General features: G+C 45.9%; 1 protein-coding gene across 2 annotated transcripts; it reads right to left on the minus strand.

The window, feature by feature from the left end:
• LOC149340717 (major facilitator superfamily domain-containing protein 6-like) lies at positions 1-27861 on the minus strand. Of its 2 annotated transcripts, none has more exons than XM_089549553.1 (6): positions 27710-27861; positions 15460-15600; positions 12039-13190; positions 9943-10173; positions 7086-7244; positions 1-1623 (listed from the first exon to the last, which is right to left on the minus strand). In XM_089549553.1, the coding sequence occupies exons 2-6, from the start codon at positions 15557-15559 to the stop codon at positions 1523-1525; spliced, it is 1743 nt and encodes a 580-aa protein (XP_089405679.1). In that variant the 5' UTR covers positions 15560-15600; positions 27710-27861; the 3' UTR covers positions 1-1522. The 2 variants fall into 2 exon arrangements, with proteins under 2 accessions (XP_089405679.1, XP_089405678.1); XM_089549552.1 differs by lacking the exon at positions 27710-27861 and adding an exon at positions 16395-16591.
• Between the last annotated feature and the right edge of the window lie 50 nt (positions 27862-27911).

A 27911-nucleotide genomic window follows, 5' to 3' on the forward strand; every position in this document is an offset into this window, starting at 1 on the left:
TGGGTTTTGAAACAGTTTTTATTTAAAGGAATGCCATAAAGTACAGTCATTGCTCCCTTCCTCTCACCTTAGGCTATGAAAAAGACAGAGGGAAACTGCATTGCATGCATAATTATAGATAACGCCCTTAGTTCCCCATGATTTAAGCATTTTTCACAAAATTTTTGTGTTGGCAGCCAAATTTTAATTTTTTGATGCAACTGTTTTTACGGACGTCAGCAGACATGAAAGAACAATAGGGAAATTTACTTTATCTGTATGAATGCAATACAACAGGGAGTTTGAGACCTCAGGAAATTAAATTATGAAAGAAACAGTATGATTACAACGAAATCCCAAACCACTGATTCCAACCATACTCGAAGGAGGATCGACTGCTGGTTAGGTTTCTACAAAAAAAATGATTTTGGAAGCGTGTCTGTGCTTCATCAAGAACCGCCAGTCCTAGCAGCTGAGCGGTAAGTGTACCTGAAAACTGCTTGTGTACTGAAATCCGATGACAGAGGCCACGCACAGTCTTTATATTAAGCAACACAAATGTGGCGAAGATTTCAATATCCCATCTTTCTGGGCTGGAATGGAAGAAGGGACCTCAACACTCTATTCCATGGCAGTCATTATTATGGAGACATTGTATCACAAGCGCCATTCTTTGAGTGAAGATAACATGAAACATTGCTTGATGCTAAGTTACAACAGCCACCTTCAATTTTAGAAGATGAACCTCTGCAGCATGCAAGGCTTGTGCTCAAAAAATGGGCTGGCATCTTTCTTCCACTCGTCTTAAGCTTCCCGCGGAATTTCACACATCCTTTATTATGCATCCATAGAATTTGGAATTTGCCACCACACAAGGTTAGGGGCCTTACTTATAGAGCAATGCAAAACAGCAACTTGTGCTCATGCCTTGACTGAACAGGGCACATCTAGACCAACACTGTGATGTTTCAGCTCTTGTAAGGAAATCGATTGGGCATTTTCTTCTTGTGCCTGCCGAACCTCCTTACGTATGACAGGCATCCTCCATGTTTTGCTGTAGGCCACAAGTATGCCACAGTTGTGTTTTTCATCGGCCCTCAGTGTTTTTATCGGCCCTCATGATCACCAAAGCTTATTTGTGATTTAACTCTGGGCCTTGTGTTGGTTCCATGAAGCAATCCCATGCTGTTTCCCCATTGACATTAATTTACTGATTAGTATGTTCGTGTGGTTTAAAGCCATGGAATGAACTTCTTAGCACTTCTCAAACAAACTAGTATATTTATAGAGTATACGTGCTTTCTGGGAAACTTTTAAATGCAGTTAAAGCACATTTACATTTTGAATACTGCAACATGTATAGGCTACACGCATGCCAGACATTCAAAATTTAAATGATTGGTAAACAAGTCCTGCTTGAAGACAAGCTGGATGAATGGGTTGGCAACCCAGAGCAATGTGAATGGTGCAACACCTTCACAAAGTGAAAATGCCATGCAGGGCCGTGTGCTTGACCTCTTGGTCCATTCGACAGCCGCTTTGTTCACAGTTGTTCAGTAGCTGTCCGATGCTCTGAGTTTGGTCTTTTGCTGCTTTTACTAGCCATAAAAGGCTGAGCAGATTCCAGTGGCTCTTCAAAAGTTGCTGCAAGAAAAAAAAAATGCACATTATATATAAAGCAACACAGAAAATGCTTGCATAAAAAAAAACTGCACTGAGATATAGCTCTCACCAAACTTCGCCCCGACACAGACACACTGAGGTGCATTCCTAGTGACGATGGGATCCCAAGTAACGAGGTGCTGCATTGCCTCGCCTGCGAACTTCAACACTGGGCGCCCGGGATCACTTCGCCTTATACACCAACATGGGACTTTACTGTCCGTTACAAACATGAAACAAATATTCACAGAGACAACATTAAAGGGGCCACGACAGCCTATTTTCGCGCATACCCTGCTTATTGCATATAATTCCCAACACGTTAAATTAGAATTCTCCAAAGTTTCAGTTGATTCTGTGCGGTAGATATTTTTAAAACGAATTTTTTTCGTTTCTTTTTGGAGCTGCTTGCTGGTCTGGCAACCTCTGATTGCTGACGTCACAAGGGCATACCCGCCCCACGTCGTCTGCTGCGCGCTGTTCGCTGCGTTGAGGTGCCTGCTCGCACACCGTGGACGGCAGTTGCTCGAAAAGTTTTTTTTCTTTTAGCTTAGCGAAATAAAATGCATTTTCTGTGTTTTCTTTTCGGAAGCCTTCAGCTTAGTACAGGCGCTTGCTCGCAGCGCCTGTTTTCTGATTACATAGAAAACAGAAATCGGTGCACCCCTGCTTTATTATTTACACTTAGAAGCAGTGAAGTGCTCCCGTATGTGAAAAACGGCATGTGCCATGCATGCCTTCACCGATGTGCGCCATGAACGGCGTGGCGATCTGTCGCTGGCTGTTCTTGCCTGCTATTCGTCGGCCCGATAAATAAAGTCAAATTATCGCAAAGTGACACTAGAGTAAGCTTACGGCACGAAAGGAGCAGAGGAAAGTGCCAAATGCGACTGCCTCCCCGCTGCATGTGTGTGTGTGTGTGTGTGTGTAAGTCGAACATACATTTAACTCTGCTTGTAGAACCCTTTTGCAGAACAAAGGTGCTAGCAGAAGCCAACACGACTCGAATTTTTCACTGCCCGCACCGAAGAATAGTCGCAGCCACCTAAATGAGTGCTTCAAGATAATAGTGCATCATTTAGCATTTGCTCTGCGCGCGCTAAGTCCGCCAGGAATGCGACGATTACCATTACTGCAGCCCCGCGCTGAGGTTGTTTACATAGCTTGAACAGTACTGATTGTTTGCTTGGCATGACGCAAGGTGGGCTCTCCATATCTTAAGTATTATCTACTCTTGCTTAGAAAATGTAGTTTGACTCGTTTACACACTATGATAACACTGCAATAAGAGCCGATGTTGCTATCGCCTGCTTGTAAAACGCTTCGCGTATGTACAGCTTCTTGCTAATTGTATCTGTTTCCTCCGATGTCACCAATACTTGATTTTAAATCGCTTTACCTGAAAATACGTTTGGACACCACTTGCATTAATGAAAACAGCCAAATTTGTTGTCCACAGTCGATGCCGACGACTGCTGCCTGCTGCCGACCTTCAACACACATGCTCTGCAGACCGGGTCACATCGGTATTTCTCCCTTACTGTACAGACGTCCTGAGATGCAGGCAGTCGTCGCTTTGAAGTCACTGTAGCCAAAACTACGCTCGAATGCTATTTGCATGCGCTAAGAGCTGTGAATTCACTCTCCGCAATCGTCGAAATCGCACACACGAATCATGTGGAGTCGCTAGGCCTTGTCACAAAAGGGGCAAGGGGCCGGCAGTCTGCCGTCCATCGAAATTTAAGAACCTAGCAAAAGCTCATCAAAGCTCACTGTTTACACTACTATGATACGCAGTCGTTAGTCGTGCTGGCGTCGTCGTCGGTTCCAGCGTGACATACCGGTGCGTCAGCGACGACATCTGCATACCAACTAGCCAACCGACAGTCGATCGATGTCACATCGGCCTAGTGTGACCGGACTTCACCGTAAAACTACGTTACTGTTATTGCTTTTGCAGGACTAGTCGCTCATATATGTGGGACGGCCGCTACTGCGATCACTCGCGAAAGTACAGGGGACAAGAGAGCTCGCTGTGCGCATTGCAGCAACGACAGCAGACGACGTTGCTTTGTGTATGCCTTAGTGACGTCACGGAGTATTCAATATGGCGGTCGCTGCCGGTGGGAGGAGTTTCCTGGTCTCAATTTCGATCGCAATTTTTAGAATATACATTGTGCCTTGGGCACCCAAATTTGGGAAATTTATTGTATTAACGGCTGAAGTACAAAACTGCAATATGAAGAACGACCCTGTCGTGGCCCCTTTAAAGGAACTCTTCATACCCTTCCTGTTTCTGATGAATCTCACACCACCCACCATTAAAGAATCCCCCGGCACATCTGGTTATCTAAATGCACTCGTCACCCCTGCCTGTTCTTTTCTCTAACATCTCCAACCCTCCCCTCCATGCCATAAATGCCCCTTTACCAGAATTTCCAGGATTTCCTTTCCTCCTGACCTACCACCATTCTGTCCCCACACTAACCCCACACACCCCTCCCCCAATGTGGCGGACCTGGCTAGCCTAGGACAAGCTGACGGACCGGTTGGCTTTTGCTTTGCTCCCAGTATTTCTTCAGGAACTGCTGTTTTCCCCAGAAAAGATCCTGCACCCCAATGCCACTGTGCAGCGAAGCCAATGACGCCATGTCCTGAAGCCAAACGTCACAAGGTGAAGATATATGTCTTCGGGCTGTTTCTCTTGACAGGGGTATAGAATTTCAGTCAACGCGATTAAGTATGCCTGGACGCCAATCCTAAGCAAGTAACCTTGAGATAAAGCCGATGACTCATTAAAAAGGTTGCAAGTGCAGAGGTATAAATTGTCTGATGCCTAGCTTTTTTACATGAACATCGTTGAGCTCCTATGATTGCATCTCCACTTAAGTGACCCGTAACTTATTTTCTGGTCTTCAGCCTAGGTCAATGTCCACAAGGCATTTTACTGCTCTTAGGGGCATGTTGGATGTCTGTACATGTCTTTCAATATTAAAGATCTGCTTTGCCGAGTGGAACGTGAGTCCTGGCCAGTGAACATTTGTTTTTTTCTAGCTTAGAACATTGTGCAAATTAAACTATGTTTATGTGCAACCTTTGGTCACCTTGATTCAAAAAATTTTGCTCGCCTGACACATATTAGCCAATTTTTTTCTTTTGCAATATTTGCATGTCCTTCAAAGTTTTGCTGTCATCTTCAATTTAAATTTTGTTTTTTACAATTTTCTTGGGTACCATAATTCTACATTTACCATTTATATGTCTCTCATTCAAAACGGCATTTAGACTAGCTGATGTGTTCACATTTTCTAGCATTTTCCAATCAAAATATTTGGAGAAAAGTATCTTTCCTCCCCCCACACCTCCAAGAAATATAGCTTATTTCTGTGAGGCAGTAAAATTTTTTTTATGTAGATTCATGCATTAATAAGTAAGAGCAATTAAACCTTTAGGTGCCTTATGTAATGAAAAACAAGCAACTTCTTGCGTGCTTTACAATTAAACAATTTTTTTTTTTCAGCAGCATAAGCATAACTTGGTAAGTACTTACTACAATTTTACATGACTGCAAATGATGATGAAATTTTACATGACTGCCTAATATTTTTATTTGCAATGCATACTATAAAACTGTATACTTATTTAGAGTTTTATTTATTTTGATGTGCTGCATATTATCATAACTAATGCATAATCCTAAGTAAAAAATTAAATGAACATGCAAAAGGAGTTAAAGTAGAGGAGTGATGTGAGGATTAAAGGGCAACTCCCGTGTTTTTCTGCCTCCTTAGTTTTACCAAAACTTTCATAATATGTGCTCTACAGTTTTATGGTCATTTGTGCCAAATTTCGCAGTGGCCCAGTGTTTAATGGGAAGGCAAGTTAACTTTAAAACTTCCCATTTCACAACCAGAATCAGGGCGATTTCTGCGGGCAACCTGGCATGTGTAACGTCACTGGACGCACGGCCGGCGATATTTGCTCTGCGTTTGCTGAAGGGCAAAATTTCGAGCTTGTTTTTTGGTTACGAATGATGACCCAAGCTGTTGCTTACAGCTGTCCGTTTAGCCCCGAGTTGCCCTTTCAAGCAGCCCTCAGCCACTAGAGATGCCACAAGCGAGAATGTGGTTTAATTTAGGCCAGCACCTACAGCGAGCTCCATGCACAATAATACCCCGGCCACACAGCAAATTTAATGTCACTCCCATCATGTGACATTCATTCAAAATGACATTTGTTTGCTGCCACATGAGAAATATAATGGCACTCGGTGAAAATGCCATTAGGGATTGAATGACTTTGTGGAACCCAATCGCCTGCCCTCTCCGGGCTAGTGTTTTATCTTGACACCAGAGACTTCGTGCGAACATCCATTCAAAACAAATTACGAAAGTTTCGGAAGCATTACAGCATTATTTTGCCTATACGACTTCGTAGTGATTCATTTATTCACATAAACCATGCCAAATAGCACTGCAAAAAAAGAAGACTGCCACTCTCACTACCAGCTAACCGAGCGGTTAGGCGGCCGTGTTTGTTTATTTGCTGCATGCTGCTCCATGTGCACGCTTGTGAAGCAGCAATGTCGACATGACATTGAAGTGTAGCCGTGTCATTTGTCATGGCAGCTGTCTCTAAACAAAAGGGCAGCAATAATTTCATGCTGCCATTGTTGGAAATTTCAACTTCATGTGATGCGCCATCCATGGCACGGTGCGCCACATGCCTGCCACTTGAGGGCCGGCCTGGCTTTGGCTTGGCGCGCGACGGTTAGTCGTGTTCAATAAGTTGGTGCAAATATGCTTAGAACCTGCTTACAAAGCATTAAAAATTGCAGTAAAGATTTTTACGCTGCTTTCGCTCAACTTTCACAAATATTGAAGCGCATACTAAAGTATTTTTTCTGTGCCACTTTTTGTCCATTGCAATAGTTATCATCTGCAAATGTCATTAGTTTTGGCTGTGGAGCAGCGCATAAAAAAAAAAATGGCATTAGATTTGACTAATGTCATTCGAAGAAAATGGTATCAAACTTTCGTTGTGACAGACAAAGAAACCGGCATGCACACTTTCCATCTGCTTTTCTCCAATGCAGGGCTTCAGAACTTTTTAATGTTGGGCGTGGCACAAGTGCAGCCAACTAAGATATCTTGGGGAATAACTTTTACACTAGGGATGGAAAAGAGTACAAGCTGGACTCCAACATATCCAGCTTAAAATAAAACTGCACAAAAAGCTGTCAATGGAATTCACTTCAGTGCTAACTCTGTACAAAACTAGGGGTGATCCAAGCATGCCTGCAATGGTAGATTTCAAAGCATGCAATCGCTCCAGCCAATTCCACTACAATTGCTACACTAGTGTGATGGGTGGGAATTTTGTCACAAACCATTACAGCTACTAAGTAGTATTTCCATTTTAGGGAAGAGACAGGGACAGCTCACCTTTGCCATCCTCAGAGTTGTCACACCGTGTGATGAGCTGATGAATGATGACTGTTAGCACCAGCCATATCAGTGGTACAAAACTGGCAATGAAGTACGTTTGCCTGGCACCAAAAGCACTTAGACCCAATCCAGCAAGACAGGAGCCAGCTGCTACGCCTTAAAATCGTAAAAAGAAAGGCCAAAGAAAAATAAAAGTTTCAATGCAATGCATTTGACCAATTTGCCTTCCAGTACAGCACAGCATGATCTTCCAAATTCCCGTTGGTGTACTCTCCCACGCTTTCTTTGCGTTTTACAGTCACATGTTGTCGCACCTTTGCTTACACTTGCCACGTAGCAGGCCTATCATGGGTTGCTCTCAAAGGCACAGCACCGCGACTATCAGCTATGTATCTGTCAAAGGCAAGCATTAAAGATGGCTCACCTCACAGCCTTCTAAACTGCAATGTACCTTCATAGGCATCTCAATATGGTTGGTTCGGTTGATTTGGTTCATGGGGTTTAACGTCCCAAAGCGACTCAGGCTATGGGGACCCCGTTGTGAAGGGCTCCGGAAATTTTGACCACCTGGTGTTCTTTAACGTGCACTGAACACGGGCCTCTAGAATTTTGCTTCCATCGAAAATCTAAGTTCATCCCAGAAACAGATTCTGAAAGTATAAAGCGTCATTTCGAAGGCGATGTGTACTGGAAACATCGCAAAATGTGCGCACGGGAGTCGCCCGCCAGTAGAGGTATGAGGCAGTTGCATGGCCCACCGAAACACATGTAAGCAAAACTTACCAAATAATATTTCTCATTTGACAGAGAATCCATGGAGGTGGCCGTTCGTTAAGAGTTGCCAAGTGCTTTGGAGTAGAGTGTGACAAAGTATTTTATGTCATTTCAAAGCTATTTGTAATATGCGACAATAAATATGTATTATAAAGCCAGACGCAGCCGCAAAAGGCACTCTGTCCACTGGGCATTTCCCCGAATTGCACAAGCTTCTCGCATAGTCTGACATTCCTGCCGCGCATGCTTCGTTCCCTCGTAAGTACTGTCGTTCAAATGATAGCAAGCTTTACATCAAAGACAGCCCTCAAACAGTACGATAAATGAACTGCGCATTGTAGCAGATGACTAACAGTGTGACTGCAAACATAGGTGGCACTGGCGAACGCCGGAGAAGGAGGCGGCCAAGGTGTCATCCGTGGTGCCATCTGCTGCAGTGCGCAGCTTTCTTTCATGTGCTTGCCATGGCATTTCAGAACTGCCTTTTCACGTAATGCTGTCTAGGCTATCTAGTTTGAACAACTGTATTAGTGAGCAATAGCGCATGCGGCAGCAGGTTGGACCACGTGGGAAACTTGCGCGATTCAGGAAAACACCCAGTTGCTAGAGCACCTTTTAGGGGTATGTCCGGCTTCACAACATACATTTATCATGGTGTTCTAAAAAGATAGCTTTGAAATGACGTATCATACCTTGTCACACTCTTCTTCAAAGCCCTCACCAGCTGTTAACGAACAGCCAGGTCCATGGGCACTCTGCGAAAGAAAAATATTTCTGAAAATTTTGCTTACATGCATTTTTATGGGCCGTGCTCCCATTCCATACCCTAAGATGGGAGTCACTCCATGCATAGGTGTTTTAAAAATACATTGCCTTCGAAATAACGCTTCATACATTCATACTCTGTTCTAGGATGAACGTCGTTATTCTTCACGAAGGGACGACATTGTAGTGGCACTATGAAATCCGAAAACTGCTTTAAAAACTTTTGCTTCCATGTAATCCTATGGGCACTAAGCCTACTTTTCACCCCCAAGTTTTACCCTAGTCGGCCCAGCCGGCGACAGCAGCGCCACCGCATCTTGCTTACGTCACAAATCGGAGTTGGTCTATAAAACGTAGCTTGCACTGACGTAACAGCAGCCGCCATGCTGGAGAACCAGGGATACTGTGAGAAGATGCATATCTTCTCCTTGTTGCAACAAGGAAGGAATCAGTTTCATTATGGACATGGGTTCAAAGCCCACTGCTTTCGCCAACTGCAGAAGGAATTTAATATGACAAGCATGGTTGTGGCTATATTCATAGCCACTGTTTCACTGGTCTTCTGGGTGTTGCAAGACCAAACGTTTCATGCCAGAATAAGGTTACATACTACAAATTCTGCAAGCAGTTCACATTAAGGAAGCAATGTGGGCAGCTTGTTTACAAGAACTAAATTTTGCTGATAGCCGAATCAAGACACGAAGAGGCATGGTATTCTGACCCAACATTGTAATCACCAAGCCCTGTGATGTCCACGTATGTGCTATACTGATGGAAATCAAACCTGCCTCTTATTTTTTATTATAATGACTTTCTTTATATAGTCCTTCATCTTAAGTGCTAAATTACGCCTGAACACAACTTCAAAGTGACAGTGCTGCACGCTTTAATACTTACGAAGAGTATGCCATTAGAGCAATGTTATAGAGCAAGTAGTGAAAACCTGGATGGAAAGTTTGGAAAGAGCTCAGCTGATGGAATGATGGAAATATGTGAAACATGTCACTAAAAAAAAGTGTCAGTGCCACTTTCACACTCATTACTCCAAGTTAGTGCTGCCTCCACACTCGCCACACATAGTCAGTGTCACTGCACTGCTGCGACATTCAAACTGTGCATAGTGCCGCAACGAATCTGGCAGAGGTTTTTAGATCTCTCTATTTTTTGGGATACCTCCATGGAAACAAAACCTGAAGGCCTCTGCCAATGGCTAGATATGAACAACCCCAAGGCTTTCCACAAATATCCTGCAAACATCAGCAGACATTCACAAATATAAAGGATTCCCTGGCCCCATTTCAATCGTTGGCCTTACCAAGACAGTCGAAGACTCCCTGAATGATGCTGAGGAAGGTGGCCTCTGTTCCTGGCACAGAGATGCTGCGAGCATACGAGGTCATGGCGACGTAGAAGGAGCCGTATGTGGGGCCCTGCAGGAGCTCAATGGCGATGGCCCACCAGGGGTTGTGCAAGAACGAGTAGCCCAAGAACTTGATGAAGAAGCCCACAAAGGCCAGACGCACCACATTGATGTGCTGCAGCTTGCCTGGAAGAAGGCACCCAATGATACAGAGCAATGCAGCCTCAAAACACTATCCAAGCTTCGTGCAACTAAGCACAGCAGCTGGTACTAAGTTATGCTGCTACATAACTTGAGAAAATGTGGCCACATAGCTAACTGCTTGCTACAGCTTGCTTTTCAATCATACCATCCCACAGAAATAATTTGTGTGACTTCAATTGCGCGGCACACCTATGGACCCAACCATGGCTGCATGGCCATTTCGTATCGAACCACAGCGCTGACACAGGAGCAGGATAACCTGGCTGTCCAGGACCCAACTTGTGGCCCAGTGCCCTGTAAGCCATGAGTAATCCATAGCATGGCTTAACGAAAGGAAAGTAAAACACCTGGTAAAACACCAGGATGCAGTATTGCCATGTGAGAGCCTCCTTCCGCTCATCAGATCTGAGAATGAATAATCTCTATAGCGCACACATTACCCTTATTAGTTTAGCACAACCATGTGGCATCGACGGATGCACCAAGAAGTAGGCCTAATCAGCATACTGTCTTTAAAAAACGCCTACAGCACACTCTTCCCAGATTGAAAACTAGCACCACAAAAACTATCCAACCATCATAAATGCGTAGTAAGCATGCATATGCACACCATTTTACGTGAGACGCTTAATGTATCAATATCTCGCTGCACATGGCTCAATACAACGCTTCCTATTACTGCATGCGAATTGCGAACGTTAAGTGGTCTTTTCAGAAGGCCTGTTTGGAAGAATTTTGATTTGAAAGAGAAAGATACAGAGTGCCCTTCACCCGAATAAGCTGTTTCAAAAAGCTGCGTACAGATACCTGCACAAGCCCTAACAGCAACCTTGCTGACCTCTGCACAATGCAGGAATAGTCTTCTGTAGAATGCTAGATAAAAAAAACCAACTGGTCCGCCTGATTCACCTTAACATTTTAGAATAATCAGACAACAATATGTAATGAAGTAACAGTCTTAACTTAAATGGGATTGTCCCCTTGTGCACAGCTGCACCATGAATACAACTTAAATGGCTTAATGTCCAAAGAAACGAAATGAGCTAGCTCGCTCTAGAAGCTGAAATAATAAAAACTGCATTAAGACAAGGCAGACTGATATCAAATGCAATAAACAGTACCCTTCAATAACGAAATTGCCTTGATTTAACAGCTAAACATTACTAGGCATTGAGTTGTCCATTATAGGAAAAATAGTGCTAATTAAGCTAATCAATGAATGAGTACCGTTTGTGCTCCATTTGTCGATTGTCCCATGAAAATTACAATATACTTCAAATTTGATGCAATGAATCTCAAGATTGCTAATTATTCCATTAAACTAAGAAGAAAATTTGGTTCAAAAGATATCTGCATAAATGTTCATGCCGATAGCTGTTTGTCTAAAATCTGAAATGACCGCATGCATATATTTTTCACACTATAATGTCATCCAGTATCATAGTTTTATACTTCACTCTCCTGAGCCACAGTGACTGCCCATAGTTCACACAATGTGAACCAATTTCATCACTGGTATAATTAGTGGTTTGGTTTGGTTTATGGGGTTTAACGTCCCAAAGCGACTAAGGCTATGAGAGACGCCATAATTAGTGTCACAAATCAAATCGGAGAACTCAACTATAGTTTCTTAACAATATCTACATAACAATAAAAAGAAAAGCAACAACACTTACGAAACATGGCAAGAAAAATCTGAAAATGCAGCACTGAAAAATGAACAGCACACAACAATGCATTCTTTTGCTGAACAAGCAGCCCTGAGAAGTCAGAAAACAACCATTCTTTGTCCACTGCACAAAAATTTAAGAGATCACTTCTTAGAAGCCCCGCAGGGCAGCACCCACCTATCAGCCACCCAGAGAGGAACATAAAGGGCAGATCACCCAAGAAGCTCTGTGTTGCCAGTGTGAGCCCCATGAGTAGATTGCTGGCCTTCAGGTCCTGCAGATACCAGTAGATATAGTACCAGTGGATGCTGCTACAGCTGCCCACCACAAAGATGTCCAGGAGAAAGCACAGGTGCTTGGGCTTCCTCAGCAGGGTGCCAACATTCTTCACAATGCTTTTGGTGCGCTTTGTGGCTCCCAGTTTCCACCTACAGCCAACCGCGCACTGCATCACCATCAGCCCCACAGCCATGTAGAAGCCAGGCACTTCGCTACTGTAGCCCCGGTAGGCATTGACGACGTCGACTAGCAGCCCGCTCAGCGGGGCCATAATGCCCCAGCCAACAGTGCCCCACAGCCTCTGCAAGCCGTAGTGTTGAGGTTGGTCGCCGAGCTGCTGAAAGCAGGCAGTGTCAGACAGGGAAAATGTGCTGGAGATGGCAGTGCGAATGAGACAGGTAAGAAGAAGGAAGAGCCAGAACTGGGGGAGATGCATGTCCTCGGCGGCGGAAGAATCCCTCTTCAAACATGACAGCAGTTCAGCCGAACAGTTTGCGTCGCACATCACCACGGCTTCGCCAAAGCCAAAACTCGAACTCGGCAGAGGTCCACTTTCGTTGCTCATGAGACGAAAATCACTGGTCAAGTTTTCCAGCATGAGCTGTAAATTTGCAAAGTGAAGCGACCTACATGATTCATTCCCACTGGTTTCAGTAGTCTGGTTACCTCCTGGGCAAGGGCACGTGAGCGAGCAGTAAACGGAGGAGTTTGCCAAGAGTTCCGCTCCACAAGATTCCCTCTCGAGTCCCACAAATGACCCTGCTGCATTTGAAGCAGTCAAGTTGAGCTGCAAACTCAACTTGGCACCTTGCTCAATGGGAACCTCTTGGCGAGGTATGATGCTGACAAGTAGAACACAGACAGCTTCCAACAGGACGATTGAGATGAGCACTGGTGCAATCTTTTGCAGCTTGTCGGAGATGCTTGCGATGAGTGGTCGGATGAGAAAGATAACGAACGGAGCGACTGTCAGCACAAAACCTATGGATGCTGCTCCAAGTCCCAGTTCACGCCCAAACACCGAAATTTTAGGCAAGATGATGGCAGAAGCTGAAAAATAAAAGAAAGAACACAATCTTGAACTTAGGACGAATACCTGCATAAATGAGCACAAATATATAGCCCACACATGCGCTGAAATTACTCATATTCAGCATGTTGTTCAAGCTAGCATTATTTCAGAAGTAGGGGCACCAAAGCTATATGTATGCACAGGTCTCTCCTTAAGGGGGTGATTCATGCCCATGGTAATGCCTTTCAGTCCATGTCTTTTTTGGAAGTAGAAGAGATAATGAGACAAAATTTGCACTTTCCCATAATTTTAAGAGAGGCCACTACTCCCTTGCCCTCTCCTGTCTATGTATGTGTATGGCCAAAGTAGATTAACATGGACATGTATAAAACGGCTGGAGCATGCCTCATGGCTCATGTGCTGTATTGGAAATCTTAAACAAAAAACAGTCCCCAAAGGAATCAATACATTAGGCTGGAGATGATCACAACTGGAAGCGTAATAGTTGATAAAATTTTGTGCCACAACAAAAAGGTGAACTGCCAGTGCTTTAAAGCTTTGCTAATCCACACACACACAAGACTCAGTGCCCAAAGTCAAACATTAAGACTTTGCTGCCTGATGTGGAGGCAGGCTACATTTCGTTTTGTACCACGTGCTTCGCAGTACAAGCAAGAAGGTAACACAACTTTAACCTTTTGTGGTTGCTTGTCGAAGCCATCCTGACAACACGAAACAACCATTATGGTCTGCTGTCAGGCAAGCACCCAACAATTTTTTCTGTCCTTTCTCTACTCCAATTGCGCACGCTTTTCTCAAAGCTCCTTTGAAGGGCACAACACGCGGCCCATATATTGTTGAAAGACTTGGACATCCAAAGAAAGTCCTAAAATAAATATCCCGTGAGATGTTCTTGCACAGTTTCCATTTTCTTTCGTGGCGCCTAAAATTGGCAAAATAGTTTCACACGAAAATAGTCATAAAGTGGATAAGTGTTTCTTACTACAAAGGGTTAACAATAATGAAATGAATAAGGCCTTAGAACATGCCAAATACCTTTGAAATGAGAGCCATATTAGTTAAAACCATAATGTGCACTGGCATAGTTTGCTTTGTTTTGATTTTGCTGGATGCATTAAGAGAGAAAGCAAATCCACAGATGTTTCTAAATCCACATAGTTCGAAATGCTATAGCAGTTCTCGTATATTCAACGTGCCTTCAGTGGCACAGGTGGGGCCAGCAGTGAGAAATAATTTCCTTCTGCGAAATGCAACAACAACCAAGGCAGTTCTAGAATGAAAGCAGAGACAACGTTTGCGTAGTACCCAACACATTTATCTGCTACACCATTTTCAGAACACATAATAGCATGGAACACTAACTGTGCCACAGCGTTTATGCAATGCCTTTCAGAACACCAGTGCACAAAAACCTGTAATACTGTATCTTGCCCACTGCAAGAGTCCGAAGCTGTCGCGAGGCTAGAGATGAGGTGCTACATTGGTGGTGATGCATTGCATATGTGTGACAGAAGTCCATGAGTCGAACAGTATCACAGTACTACTAACTGAAAAACGTAAAGGAAAAGGAGGTAGGAGCTCTAGCGACCGAAACACAATCACACTGAGAAAAAAAAATGCTGTAAAAAAAAATTCAAGTAAAGGTAGCATTGACAGTTGCTCTTGAGAAAACCTACTATGGCAATTTTGATCACAGTCATTAAAAAATGACCACAAAGTGATCAAGCAACAGTTGTCACAAGCAGAAATACTCCGAGGAAGTCCATAGAGAAAAGTACTATCTCTCAGTTAAAAGCAGGTTTCTACAGCTAGGCTATAAAAAGTTAATACTACTTCATGAACAAAGGGGCAAGATGTCTTTCTGTCGTCTTGGTGCATAACATCATTCTCTTTGTGAGAATCAAAAAGTACGAAAAGGCCAGTAGCAAATAATGTTAAAGAGGCAAAGGAATTTTCAAAAAGCATGTGATAATGATTAGTAGAAAAAAATATTCTGTGTAACACATCTTCTCCGTGACAGACTTGTAGAAGTGGTCATAAGAGTGACATGTAACATGGCGAAGCTGGATTTCGCCAAATCAGGCCTTAAGAAAAAGGCCTCCTCCTTTTATTTATTCTCAGCTACGGCTTTTATACTGCTGAAAAAAAGAAAAAAAGTGTGTAGAACAACACCATTGGCGATCTTTCGAAACGTCTGCACTTCGACTTGACTGTCAGGAGAAGAGATACAGGCTCAGCATGCACAGAAGGTGATACGACAGCGTTATCTTGGGTTGTGTCACCTACCTCCATAAAGAAAGAAGAAGTTCGCCTTTGGGAAAAGCAGGCCCCAGTTGAGATGACAGGCACGTGGCGTGGACTTTGGCTCTCCAGACTCGATGCCCATTGCCGTCACGCGCTGGAAGTCAGCTCTTACACTTATCACACCTGCGAGATGGGAATACATTAGTAGAGTGAACAAACGTTGGAATCGATGCCATCGTTTACGCATGCAGATTGTCAGAGGATACAGAGTTCTCTAATATTAGGCTTTAACAACCGCAGTTAGGTTAAACTGTTCTTAAAAAGTATATGCATGCATAAAGACTTTCTGGATTAGTATATGGAATGTGCAAGGATTAACTTCATACTGCAGCTTATATGAAACGAAACCGCTTGCACAAACTGCGCAGTGGAAATAAAAGAAACGATGCGTAAGTCAACGCTACAACAAAATTCAAATGGTTTATGGGACAATTCCCGGCAATCCTACCAATCCACCTGTTCTCTGGAACCAACCGGGAATTGTTTCATAAACCTGTTGAGCTGGTTAGGATTTTCACCAGGGATATATATACCGTCTAACTATCTGTTAATTTTTTTTTTTCGCATTACGTTGCTTTAATTATTCAATGACAGACGAACTGCATCTACTGCATCGTAAGCAGGGCGCAACAATAAAATCCAAACGAAAACTAAACAGCGACACCGACATAAGTGCAATCAAGCTGCCGAACAACCTAAATAACTCAATTTCCGCTGACTATCCCAAGAAGAGCGTGACAGGTTCAATTTTTTTCAGCCATTCAGCAGCATGCGGTGCACTGCCTATGCGACAGCGGTATAGGGTGCATGAAGCACGCTGGAAACAAAATTCCACGCGCTTTTAAATACACAGATACAAACGGCACATGTTTTGAGGCTATAACATCGATCTTGTCCACCAAACGGTGCGGCCTTACCCGGGTTGTGTTGCGCTGCTTGTATGTGTCTGCGTACTCAAACACTACGGTTACTACACTTGCAAAAGCGCCGAAGTAGCGCGAAATACGAGCTACGCACAACGGCCCGAGGCGGTGTGTGAGGAGCACATGGGCAGACGCGGACTGAGATGAAACGAAAGAGGACCTCTTGCCCGTTTGCAGGAGCGGCGACCTAGCGGACGACGCACGCTCCTACCGGATAAACATGTAGGAAAGGATGATGATAATTGGTTCGGTTTCGTTTTTGTGAGAGTGAGGTTTCTAATTGTTTTGAGTAGGAAAAGATTATGGTAACTGGTTTGGTTTCGTTTTTGTGATAGTGAGGTATCTCATTGATCTGAGTAGCCGCGTTTTCATTGAGAGACGTTCTGTTGTTCCTGAAGTGCTTCGAAGCCCAAACAAAAGTTTCTTCAGGATTCGTTCAGACATTCACAGTCAACCCAGGTAGCACCGAAACATTGCGATAATGTTACAATTTTGCGACGCTCAAATGTTATTTCAATGTCCTTAATGTCCTTTTTTTCTAATGTTTTTGTAATGTTACATATAAATGCCCAAACATTCATGAAACATGTAAACAACATAAATGGAACTTTCTCGAAAATAGTGAAGCAGCCCCGCACAAGCATGCAGGCCTGCCAGTGGTGACGGCACGCAACTTAAAACCTTAAAACACTTTGCAAGAACCAACAACAAGAGCGACACCTTCTTCACTACACTACAGCACAGCGACTCGTATTCACTCACCTCCAAACGGATATCATGCCGCTGAGCTTATATACTCGCTACTGCGGGATGTCCCATGAGTGACAGTGGGGAATGGGTAATAACTAAAGTTTTGTGACAAAATAATGGGGCTCTTCATGTAATCCATGGCGAGTACTATCTAAGAGATGTGTTTACAAGTTACTGTTAGTTGGAAAACATCTTTACTCTAAGAACAGTGAGAAAATGTCTGGAAATCCGTGCTCGAAATATATTTGCAATGTTGTTTTATAGTTGCGACTCTAACATTATAATAACATTTAGAAGATTATATTAAAACAACGTTTGTTTAGAATGTGAAAGTAACGTTTCCTATGTAACTTATAACGTTATATGTTAATTTTTAATGTTAATGTAAAGTTACTATGCATCCTGTAACATTACTCCAACTTACATAACATTTTTTTAACACTATTCTAATGGTGCTACCTGGGAAGTAATATTCCACCCACCGCACTTCCCTCAAAGCCTAAAATCGACACTCAAGTTAATTATTCGACATGAAACCCTAATTGGGATAACCATGCCTTTATTTGCGGTCGGATTGCCGCGTGTAATGTCTGCCTCTCACTGCCTCTCAACATGACAACTGCCTCTCAACATCGCAAATCGAAAGGCTAGCATCCACACCCGCAGGAAGGAAATATCTACAGCTAGCGAAATGGATTGATTGATTTGATTTATTATGGTTTAACGTCCCAAAGCGACTGAGGCTATGAGGACGCTGTAGTGAAGTGCTCCGGAAATTTCGACCACCTGGGGTTCTTTAACGTACACTGACATCGCATAGTACACGGGCGTCTAGAATTTCGCCTCCATCGAAATTCAGTCGCCGCGTAATCGTAGATAACACAGTGAACACTAGAACAGATCTGGGAACAGAAATAAGAGAGCATCTTATTATCGCTCCCATACCCAGAACCCATCCACGACACAGGCAGAAGGAAAAGCAGGGTCTCACAGCTGGCTGCTAAGCTAGGCAAGATGCCACTGGGAACCGTGGCCTACACTGATGCCGCGGTAGGCACGCTAGGAGACACCGTCTCCGTAGCCGTCGGAGACACAGGCAGAACGGTAGGCGTTGTAAGACACCTTGACTTAAAACCCGTTGTGGCGGAGGAGGTTGCAAAAGCGATCGCTCTAACTCAGCCAGGTACCAAATACGTAGTAAGCGACTGCAAAGCCGCAATTAGAAATTACAGTAAGGGACGCATCCACGAAATGGCAGCTAAATATCTAAAAGGCGGATCATGCGGCCCACCCGGTCCCCCACGTTACGGAGTTTGGCCAATGTAGTGTCTGGCCGTCTGCGTTTGTGGATGTAGAGTCCTAGTACCCGTATCTCGTCACTTTCGCGTATGGGACCACTCTCAAGAGAAGGAGAGATTTTAGTTGTGCACTTCTGTGAGGGGCGGAGGCGCACAAATTCCGATTTTTGAGGGGAACATTGAAGACCGCAGCGGCGGGCGTAGCGGTCTGCTATCGTCGCCGCTGTTTGTAGGCTGGTTTCAATGTCCCCTGTGCTGCCCTGCATGGCCCATAGGGTGATGTCATCGGCGTACAGGGCGTGCTGCACGCCGGCGACACCATCCAGCTGTGCCGGCAGGTGCATCATGGTCAGATTGAAGAGCAGCGGGGAAAGTACCGCCCTTTGGGGGTTTCCCCGCGTGCCGAGTAAGTAAGGACCATGCTCTCTATCTTGGATGTGAATGTAGGATTGACGATCCATTAAAAATTGCCATATGTATCGGAATGTGTTGAGGCCACAGTCGGTCTAGCTTAGGTTAGTCGGTATGATCTCGTGTGTTACATTGTCAAATTCCCCTTTAAGATCAAAGGCGAGTACTACCCGGTCATTATGGGGGCATTCGAGGGGGTCAAGGACTTCTCGATTAAGTTGCAGGAGGACATCCTGTGCGGGTCTGTGTGGGGGGAATCCGAACACGGTGCTCGCGAGGACATGTTTGTGTTGAAGATATGCAGATAACTGATCCCGCACCATCGTCTCCATTAGTTTGCCCACACAAGAGGTGAGAGAGATGGGGCGAAGGTTATCTGTGTCAATTGGTTTGCCTGCTTTAGGAATAAAAGTGACCAGAGCCGTTTTCCAGCCAATTGGCCGGGGGTGTCCCCGCGCCAAATTGCGTTAATGTAGTCAAGGAGGGACTGGTATGCCAAGTCGGGCAGGTTCGTCAAAAGCTTGACGGCGACCTTATCCCTTCCTGGCGCAGTGCCCCGTTTCATTTTGGCGAGAGCCGCCCGCAGATCATGGAGCTGGAAAGGTTGATCCAGCTCCGCGTTCTCCTTGCCTGCATAAGAGTACGCAGATCCACGGGGGTATTGGGCTGTACACGTCGCTCTCCATTGCGTCCGAGTTCTGCGGGCTCGATACCGGCCGCGGCGGTTGAATTTCGATGGAGGCGAAATTCTAGACCCGTGTTCGAACCCGACCGTGACTGCCGCGTTTCGATGGATGGTTGGTTTGGTTTGGTTTATGGGGTTTAACGTCCCAAAGCGACTAAGGCTATGAGAGACGCCGTATTGGAGGGCTCCGGAAATTTCGACCACCTGGGGTTCTTTAACGTGCACTGATATCGCACAGTACACGGGCCTCGAATTTCTCCTCCAAAGAAATTCAGCCGCCGCGGCCGGGATCGAACCCGCGTCTTTTGGGCCAGCAGCCGAGCACCATAGCCACTGAGCCACCGCGGCGGCCGTTCGATGGAGGCGAAACGCAGAAAGACGCCCGTGTGCTGTGCGATGTCAGTGCGCGTTAAAGATCACCAGGTGGTCGAAATTATTCCGGAACCCTCCACTACGGCACCTTTTTCTTTCTTCACTCACTCTCTCCTTATACCTTCCCTTACGGCGCGGTTCAGATGTCCACCGGGATGTGAGACAAATACTGCGCCATTTCTTTTAATAAATAACCAATTATTATTATTATTATTATAAATTCTAGAGATCCATGTACTGTGCGATGCCAGTGCACGTTAAAGACCCCCGGATGGTCAAAATTTCCGGAGCCCTCACTGCGGCGTGCCACATAGCCTGAGTCGCTTTGAGATGTTAAACCCCCTATAAACCAAACCTTTCCTCAAAACCAGTTTTCATTTGGGTTAGTGTATAAGTGCTATAAATCAGGTAACAAACGCTTTGCGACGGTGGCGAGCAATCGAGGAGGCGATGGTGTTGGACGGGCTATTGCCTACACCGGGTGTTATCGACATGGTGTTATTGCAGGTGTTATAGAAGGTGGTTCAGACGCAAGAAGGGATGGCCTGGGAGCAGCGCGCGGTGTCCATGATGTCTTTAATGCGGGAGCATTATATTGGGAGGGCCACGACGGCGAAAACAGTCTGGCGTCAGCGTCCGGCGTCTGTGTGAGGCCTCCACCTGCCAAGTGCGGCAAGGGGCATTTAGAGAGAGTTCCCACTTTTATGGAAACCTCTCCATCTGTTGTAATACTGGCTAAGACGAAAAACCGGCTCTAATGATACACCGGCGATAACTTGGTAAGGGCAGTAAAGTGACAGGCTATGTATTGAGTTCTAGTGATGATAGTAGCTTAGTGAAGTTAAGTAGCGGTAGTGGTCGTAGCAGAACAGTTCATGCTCCAGGCTGCAGAATGACACACTGTAAACAACTCCATTTGTGAAAACATTTACTCCATGAGTGTGGAGTAAAAGGTGGACTGTCCTCCCATGGGCGTCCGGAGGGGGGGGGCAAGGGGGGGCGGCTGCACCCCCCTGGAAAATCACTCACTCGAACCGTGAGTGATGGCCGCACGTCAGGGGCGGCGGTGCGCTCAGCCAAAAGAGTAAAAGCGGCCCTGCTTCCACGCTTTGGGTCACATCTGCAAAGTGCCGCGTCCGGGGACGCGTCGTTGCAGACATACAGCGGCACCGGCGAGCATGTGTTTCGAGCCGTCTTGAGATGTGTGCCTGTTTCTTTGATCTCTAGAGAGATAGCGACACAGAGGCAGACAGTGCACACCCCGGCCACCGATGAATTCTTCAGGAGGGAGGGACAAATCAGCCGTGTCCATCCCCGCTTTGTCGGACTGCTCAGGGGCAAGCGGGCGATGAGTTGGCGCCGCCGCCGCTCGCTGTCTCCTCCGATCCACGGGAGAGCGCAGTTCGGTACAAGCGCCGCTTTCAGAATTTTCGGCAAAGGGGATTAGCTGCTTTTGTTCACGGCGACGCAGTCTCCAAGGCGCCCCCACACCAGCGTTCCTTGCGTCTTCTCCGGAAACCAGCGCCTTTGGTCAAGGCAGCCCGATGGCGCCTGCCTGGCTCGCCTGTCACCTCTGGCTGGGCCTCAAATCCCAACAGCGCCCATGTACTGTGCGATGTCAGTGCATGGTAAAGAGACCGTCCGTCCCTCATAGCCTGAGTCGTTTTGGGGCTCTGAACCTCATAAAAACACACAAAACAAATTTTCCGACCGGAGTGGCGAGTGTCCCTTCCCCTCGGAAGTCGCGCGGCGTTCCTTGCGTGTGCGCGCCTCTTTGTTTGTGCTTCGGTGTTTTTAGTGGCCGGTTGTCAACGAAGCTGAGAACAACCAAGACAGCGGACGAGAAAACGACGAGCGGCGAGTAGTGTGTGTGCAAATACTCGACTGTGCGGTTGCGCGAGCAAGATGGAGCGAGGTGTATGAAGCTGCGAGCGTGCATTTATCTTGTAAATAAGTTTTCGCTGCATACATAGTCATTTTTTGTTTTCAACGTACGCATTCAACCGTTTTTCCAATCAATGTGTATATATTTTTAACACTACCAACCCCGAGGAACTCCATAGCCAGCTTTGTCTCACGCGGTCCCGAATGATGGATATTCGACGCTTCTTCAAGCGTCAGCGGTTGTCTGACGAAGCATTATCCAAATTCGCCCCTGCAGATTCTGGTGTGACATGTGACAACGGTGTAGCATTTGAACAGAGTGATGCAAGCTTTTATCACCGGACAGTAGCTGATGTCGTCGACTCCATGGAAGGGACTCTGTCAACAGTGAGTTCAGGTGATGCAGCAGGCCGAGATGATTCCATTTCTCCTTTCTTGGGATTCAAGTCCGGATTTGACCAGAGCGATGCAACCTTTCATCACCGGACAGTAGCCGGCGTCGTCGTCTCCATGGAAGGAACTCCACCAGCGAGCTCCGGTCACGCAGTAAGCCGAAACGATTCCCTTTCTCCTTGCTTGGGATCGAAGTCCGGAGACAACATCAAGAAAACAAATAACTTGCCTCAAGAATATGACTTAGGAGAGTTTCTAGGCAAAGCTAAACTCACTGGCATACCGGACTTTTTGAAGTTACGTCTTCTTACTAAGCCATGGTCGCCAAATGTCACATATGATTTTAAGAAGGATGTAACACCTGGAAAGAGGCCTTTTCGACATCAGTGGCTGGGAGATTACGCCCCCTGGCTTGCGTACTCAGCGACAGCGAAAGGCGCCTTTTGTCGTTTTTGCGTCATTTTTCCTCCGCGTGTTCACCGGGGTATTCAAGGTAGTTTTATCGTGCGCGCTTTCAGTAACTACAGAAAAATGCACGAGGCGTGCAGGGATCACGTAAAATCCCAATGGCACCAGGAGGCAATGACGGCCTCACAGAACTTTATGGATGTGATGAAAGGCAAGCAGCTACCCGTTGTACAGCAGCTGAACAGAGCACTGCACGCGCAAGTTGAAAGGAACCGTGAGAAACTATTTCCAATAGTTTCCACCATTGTCTTTTGCGCGACGCATGACTTGCCGATTCGCGGCAAGCAGTCCGATAGTGGAGTCTTCAATGATCTGCTTGACTTTCGTGTAGAAGCTGGAGATACTCTACTTCAGGAGCACTTCGCTTCTTCTGCTGGCAATGCCAAGTACACTTCTGTCCGCGTCCAGAACGAGATCATCACAATCTGTGGCGACATCCTGAGAGAGCAGATAGTTACCGAAACTAACAAAGCGTTTGCTTTTTCCGTTCTTGCTGACGAAACTGCAGATATTTCAGGAAAAGAGCAGATGTCTATAGGCGTTCGCTTTATTGACAAGGCGGAAGTCGAAGTGTGCGTTCGAGAGCAGTTTTTGGGATTTGTAGAGCTGGAGCAATTAAACTCCGCTTGCATCGCCGCGGCAATCTTGAAGCTTTTGACGAATGTCGGACTGATTCTTTCGAACCTCGTTGGACAGGGGTACGATGGATGCTCTACAATGGCTGGAAAAGAAGCTGGAGTGAACAAAATTATACAAAAACAGTTCCCGAAGGCACTATTTTTCCACTGTGCAAGTCACAAACTAAATCTCGTCATCAACGATTTGAACGACGTCTCTGAAATTCGAAACACAATTGGGATAATCAAACAAACCATAAACTTCTTCCGCGAGAGCGTGCTCCGGAGAAAATTGGTGCCCAACATTCCGATGCTGTGTGAGACAAGATGGTCTGCAAAGTACAAGTCTATTAGGATCTTCTCTCAGCATTACGTGGCCATAGTCGAAGCACTCGAGCAGCTCGCGTCCACGGAATCATGCTCGAACGCTGCAACTAGACAACGAGCTCACATCCTCTACTGCGCAACAACAAGCTCATCTTTCATCGTCTGCTTGCATATTGTAGCGAAGTACAGCGCTCGGCTCGAACCAGCTACGAACATTCTGCAAGGTGTATCCATAGACTTCCATTCTGTGCACGGCCACATCACTGAGCTACAACGTATTTTTCGCGGCCACCGGACAAACGCTGTAGAGGAGTTCTCTAACATCATGAATGCAGCAAGGGAGGCAGCCAATCACTTAAATGTGGTGATATCTGTACCAAGACAAGTCTCTCGTCAGGCCCACCGAGACAACTACGGGATTCAGTCGCCAGAGGAATACTACCGTGTGGCAATATATGTGCCGTACTTGGGCTCCCTCACTGCTTCTTTAGCTCGGCGCTTTTCTGAAAGCAATGAGAGGAGCTTCAAACTTCTCCAGCTGCATCCATCAAAAATGAAGCACTTGAGCCGTGTTGAGTTCGCTGTTCTCGCCGAAGAACTCCACTGCTTTTACGGCATCGACAACTTCAAGGAAGAGGCCATCTCTTGGTACGAGATGTGGTGCAACAAAACTGGGGACCCATCAGAAATAACTTACTGCGAGCTTCTACATCAGGCCAAGACATTCTTCCCTGGTGTTGCAAAAGCCATTGAGGTGGCTCTGGCTTTGCCAGTTACTACCTGTACGGTCGAACGCTCCTTCAGTACAATGAGGAGAGTGAAAACGTGGCTACGCTCAACGATGACAAACGACAGACTGGACGGCCTTTGTATGATGAGTGTGCACCGAGAGCGTGTAATGAAGCACAGAAATGAATTTATCACCAGTGTCATCACGCAATTCGCCCAGAAAAATTCGAGGCGTCTACAGTTTCTGTTCAAGGAAGACTGAGTGACTGTCGTTGCGTGTTTGTGAACATATTGTGCTGTGTGCTGGTCATCAATCCGGGTGTGTCGAGAACCCGTATGCAGCAAGACTGAGCACTCTTCTCCACGAAGTGATAGTATCTTTTTGCATTTTTATTAATTTTAATTGTTTCTTCGTTGATAAACTCCAATGTACCTCTCCTAGCCTCGCTTTAATTTGCTGTTTGTAATTTTTCTTTCATGTGTGTATTTTACTTATTTATTTTATTTGCATATAAATAAATAAATTTACTCCGCAAATAGTGCCTTTTTGCTACGAACATACCCCCCCCCCCTCCGGCGCCAACAACCAATGGGGCCCCCCCCTGCAAAAAATTCTGCGGACGCCCTTGTGTCCTCCATTTTACTCCTGTGAGGGAATAATGCAGTAAAAATGAGGATTTACCTGCATTTACTCCAGTCCAGAAAGGCAGTTAATTGTGCCAAATACTCCGCCAGTGCCGAAATGGAGTAAAAAAACACCATTATGTGCAATCCGCCCCGCCACCTAGCGTCTCGTCTGCTTCTGGTCAGTCGTCTGATAATGGCGGTGAGGGAAGACCACTTGGTTACCATCGTCTCTGGATCTCTGCTCACTTCTGCTCCTTCACTACAAGATATTGGCTTGTCGCCGTTTGCCGCTACAGTACGCTACATAATTGAATTGCTCCTGTGAACACTCCAGTGCTCTAACCACACCTGACTTTCCTTTGTTAGTGTCACCACCCCGTTACATGTACAGCCCCCGCTTAGGCCTAATTCTCACAGGCTTTTTTCGGTGTGGTTCAAAGTGTTGCAGCAGATTATGTGTTGCACGAACGGAACCGTAATGTCAACGCTGAGCTCTTGTCTGAGCTGATGAGGCCAAGCCCTAATGAAGTGAATATGAAGGGAAACACGGCCATTCCAAACTACCATCAGGGGTGTTTTCAACTTTTCTGCTCCGGCTTTAATGTGGTGCATGACCGTGAAAACTACCAAGCGACTTATTTTCAGTTTTCAACTCTATTTCAACTCCGCACTCTATTTCGTGCTTAGCAATGCTAAACCGCCAGCCATATATTTTTTTTTAATTGGAGCAAAGTACCGTGAAAACTTGACAGCTCGGTTGCCATTACCAACCTGTAACGCGAATTTTAAGAACAGCTGTTAGTGGATGCGTACTCTGTGAAGACAGCTGACAAGTCACAACACACGTGTGACAGCTCGAACTATTTTTTTTCCTCAGCGCAAACACCGCGTCAGCTTTCACGTGGTGTTTTGTGGACACCCTGCATTCCTATGCGTTCCTGGACCCGGCAGAGAGCTTGCAGAGCCGCTTCTTGTTCGGCTGCCCTCACAAAGCTACCGCTTTCTCGATCTGTCTGGGCAACCGTGGTAACAAGAGTTGAGCCGCCCCACAACACTATCATCTCAGCGCTCGAAGGCACTCGCGTACAGGTCGTCGCACGCACGCAGCGCATATGCGCCGTAGCCACATGCTTTCCTCGGCGCGGACGCCGCGCTCGCCGCTCCTTAATTGGCGCTCCCCGCCCCCTCCCCCTCGTCGCTTCTCTCACCTCCTGTCTGGGGGCGTAACGCCGACCTACGCGACCGTGATCTTTGGAGTTTATGCACAAACAGTTCTCGCTGTCAATCATTGGGGTCAAAGCGCGCGGTATCCGTTGGAGCTAAGTACGGCGAGAAAAAGTGGGAGTGACAGCAAAAGGACTGCCCAACTAGCCTGCAAGCGAGTGCTGTTGGAGTCGAAGCGCGTGGCGGTATGCCCTTGGAGTGGTTATGGCATGCTGGTTGATCGACCCCGAGAAGTTTTATGTTTCTGGGGGCTGGTATGATCGGACGTCTTCAGGAGCACGTGGGCCGAGCCATCACGTGTTTCGTCCAACATCTCGTAGCAAGAAAGGGTCGAATTTCGATGGAGGCGAAATTCTATAGGCCCGTGTACTGTGCGATGTCAGCACGTTAAAGAACCCCAGATGGTCGAAATTTCCGGAGCCCTTCACTACGGCGTCCCTCATAGCCTGAGTCGCTTAAGGACGTTAAACCTCCGCAAATAATTCCAGACAGAATTGCCGTGTCCGCCCAGGTTACCGGTCATTTCCTCTACAAGCCTGGGAGACACCATTTAATCAGTAGAATTGTATTCACTTACAGCTTGCTTTCTCTTCCTAACTACACTGCTCTAATCTTCACCATTAAATACATGTGCATGAACATTTCTTTGTACTCCTTCCGAATGTCTTGATAGTATCGCCATCGTCGTTGTCATTCGGTGAAGACAGGCCTCCCGAATCGCGATCATATCAGAGCCAAGTACGGGCGTTGCCTCGACTCATCTGATGTAGTGCTGAAGGAGGCCATTATCAGAGAAACGTCACACTGCCAGTGCTTGCGAGCCGCCTGCGTTGTTGGCTTGCAGCTTCACTGGGTGAGCGAGTGAAAGCATACGCGCCGCTTAAAGTTTATGGGACACTAATTTGGCGAAGAAATTTATTTGTATCTATAGGAAGCGCTGCTTGAGTTTTAATGGCATACTTCGTTTTTCCTGTATAGTCAGAATTAGGCTTCATATATCTATTCCAAGCTGGGCCCAAAGGAAGCGATAAAATTAAACTTTCTCTTTTTTATTTTGCTAATATTGCGTTCTATAACTTGTGAATGCGAGCGCAGACATTTCCGAAGACCTTGACACATAAGAACAGCGAATCAACTATAAGCTGTCTTCTCTTTATCTCACTCGCAGGTTAAGCGGGAAAAAGTGCCGGATTTTGTGCATTATGGTCCCGTGCTTTTTACATCAAGCCCGCGGTCTCATCCAATATAGGCGGCGTGTGGCGTTTCAGTGGCAGTGTTTACAGTATTCGGCAAGCAGAGATAATGGATGAATGAAGCTTTGTTTACAGAAAGAGATGACTCGTTGTCCCTGTTTGGGAAAAGGGGGGTGTGGGCATGTACAACCCTGTTTCCGTTTTTCGCCGAAGACAAGAAACGTTAGGCTTTTCTTGATAGAATGACAACTCATAAGTAGGCAGAGACAGCAAAACGACCTATGCTCGACATTATAGCCAAAACATTATAGCGTATACGGCTTTACAGTACCTGCGAGATTCCGAAGTTCAGAGCTGTTCGACGGGAGTTCAACAGGACATGCCGGCGTGGATTGTCTGAGCAGAATGGGAAGTAGTACACGTGGTTGCTGCACGTAAGTGGATGGATATGAGCGACGTGGCACGATGTTTCTTCAAGTGTATGCCGAGAGACGCGCACAAAGGGCGGGTCTCCATGGGGCGCCGTGGTGTAA

Source organism: Amblyomma mixtum, chromosome 6 (genome assembly GCF_055824585.1).
Source record: "Amblyomma mixtum isolate Tamu chromosome 6, ASM5582458v1, whole genome shotgun sequence".
Taxonomy (NCBI): domain Eukaryota; kingdom Metazoa; phylum Arthropoda; class Arachnida; order Ixodida; family Ixodidae; genus Amblyomma; species Amblyomma mixtum.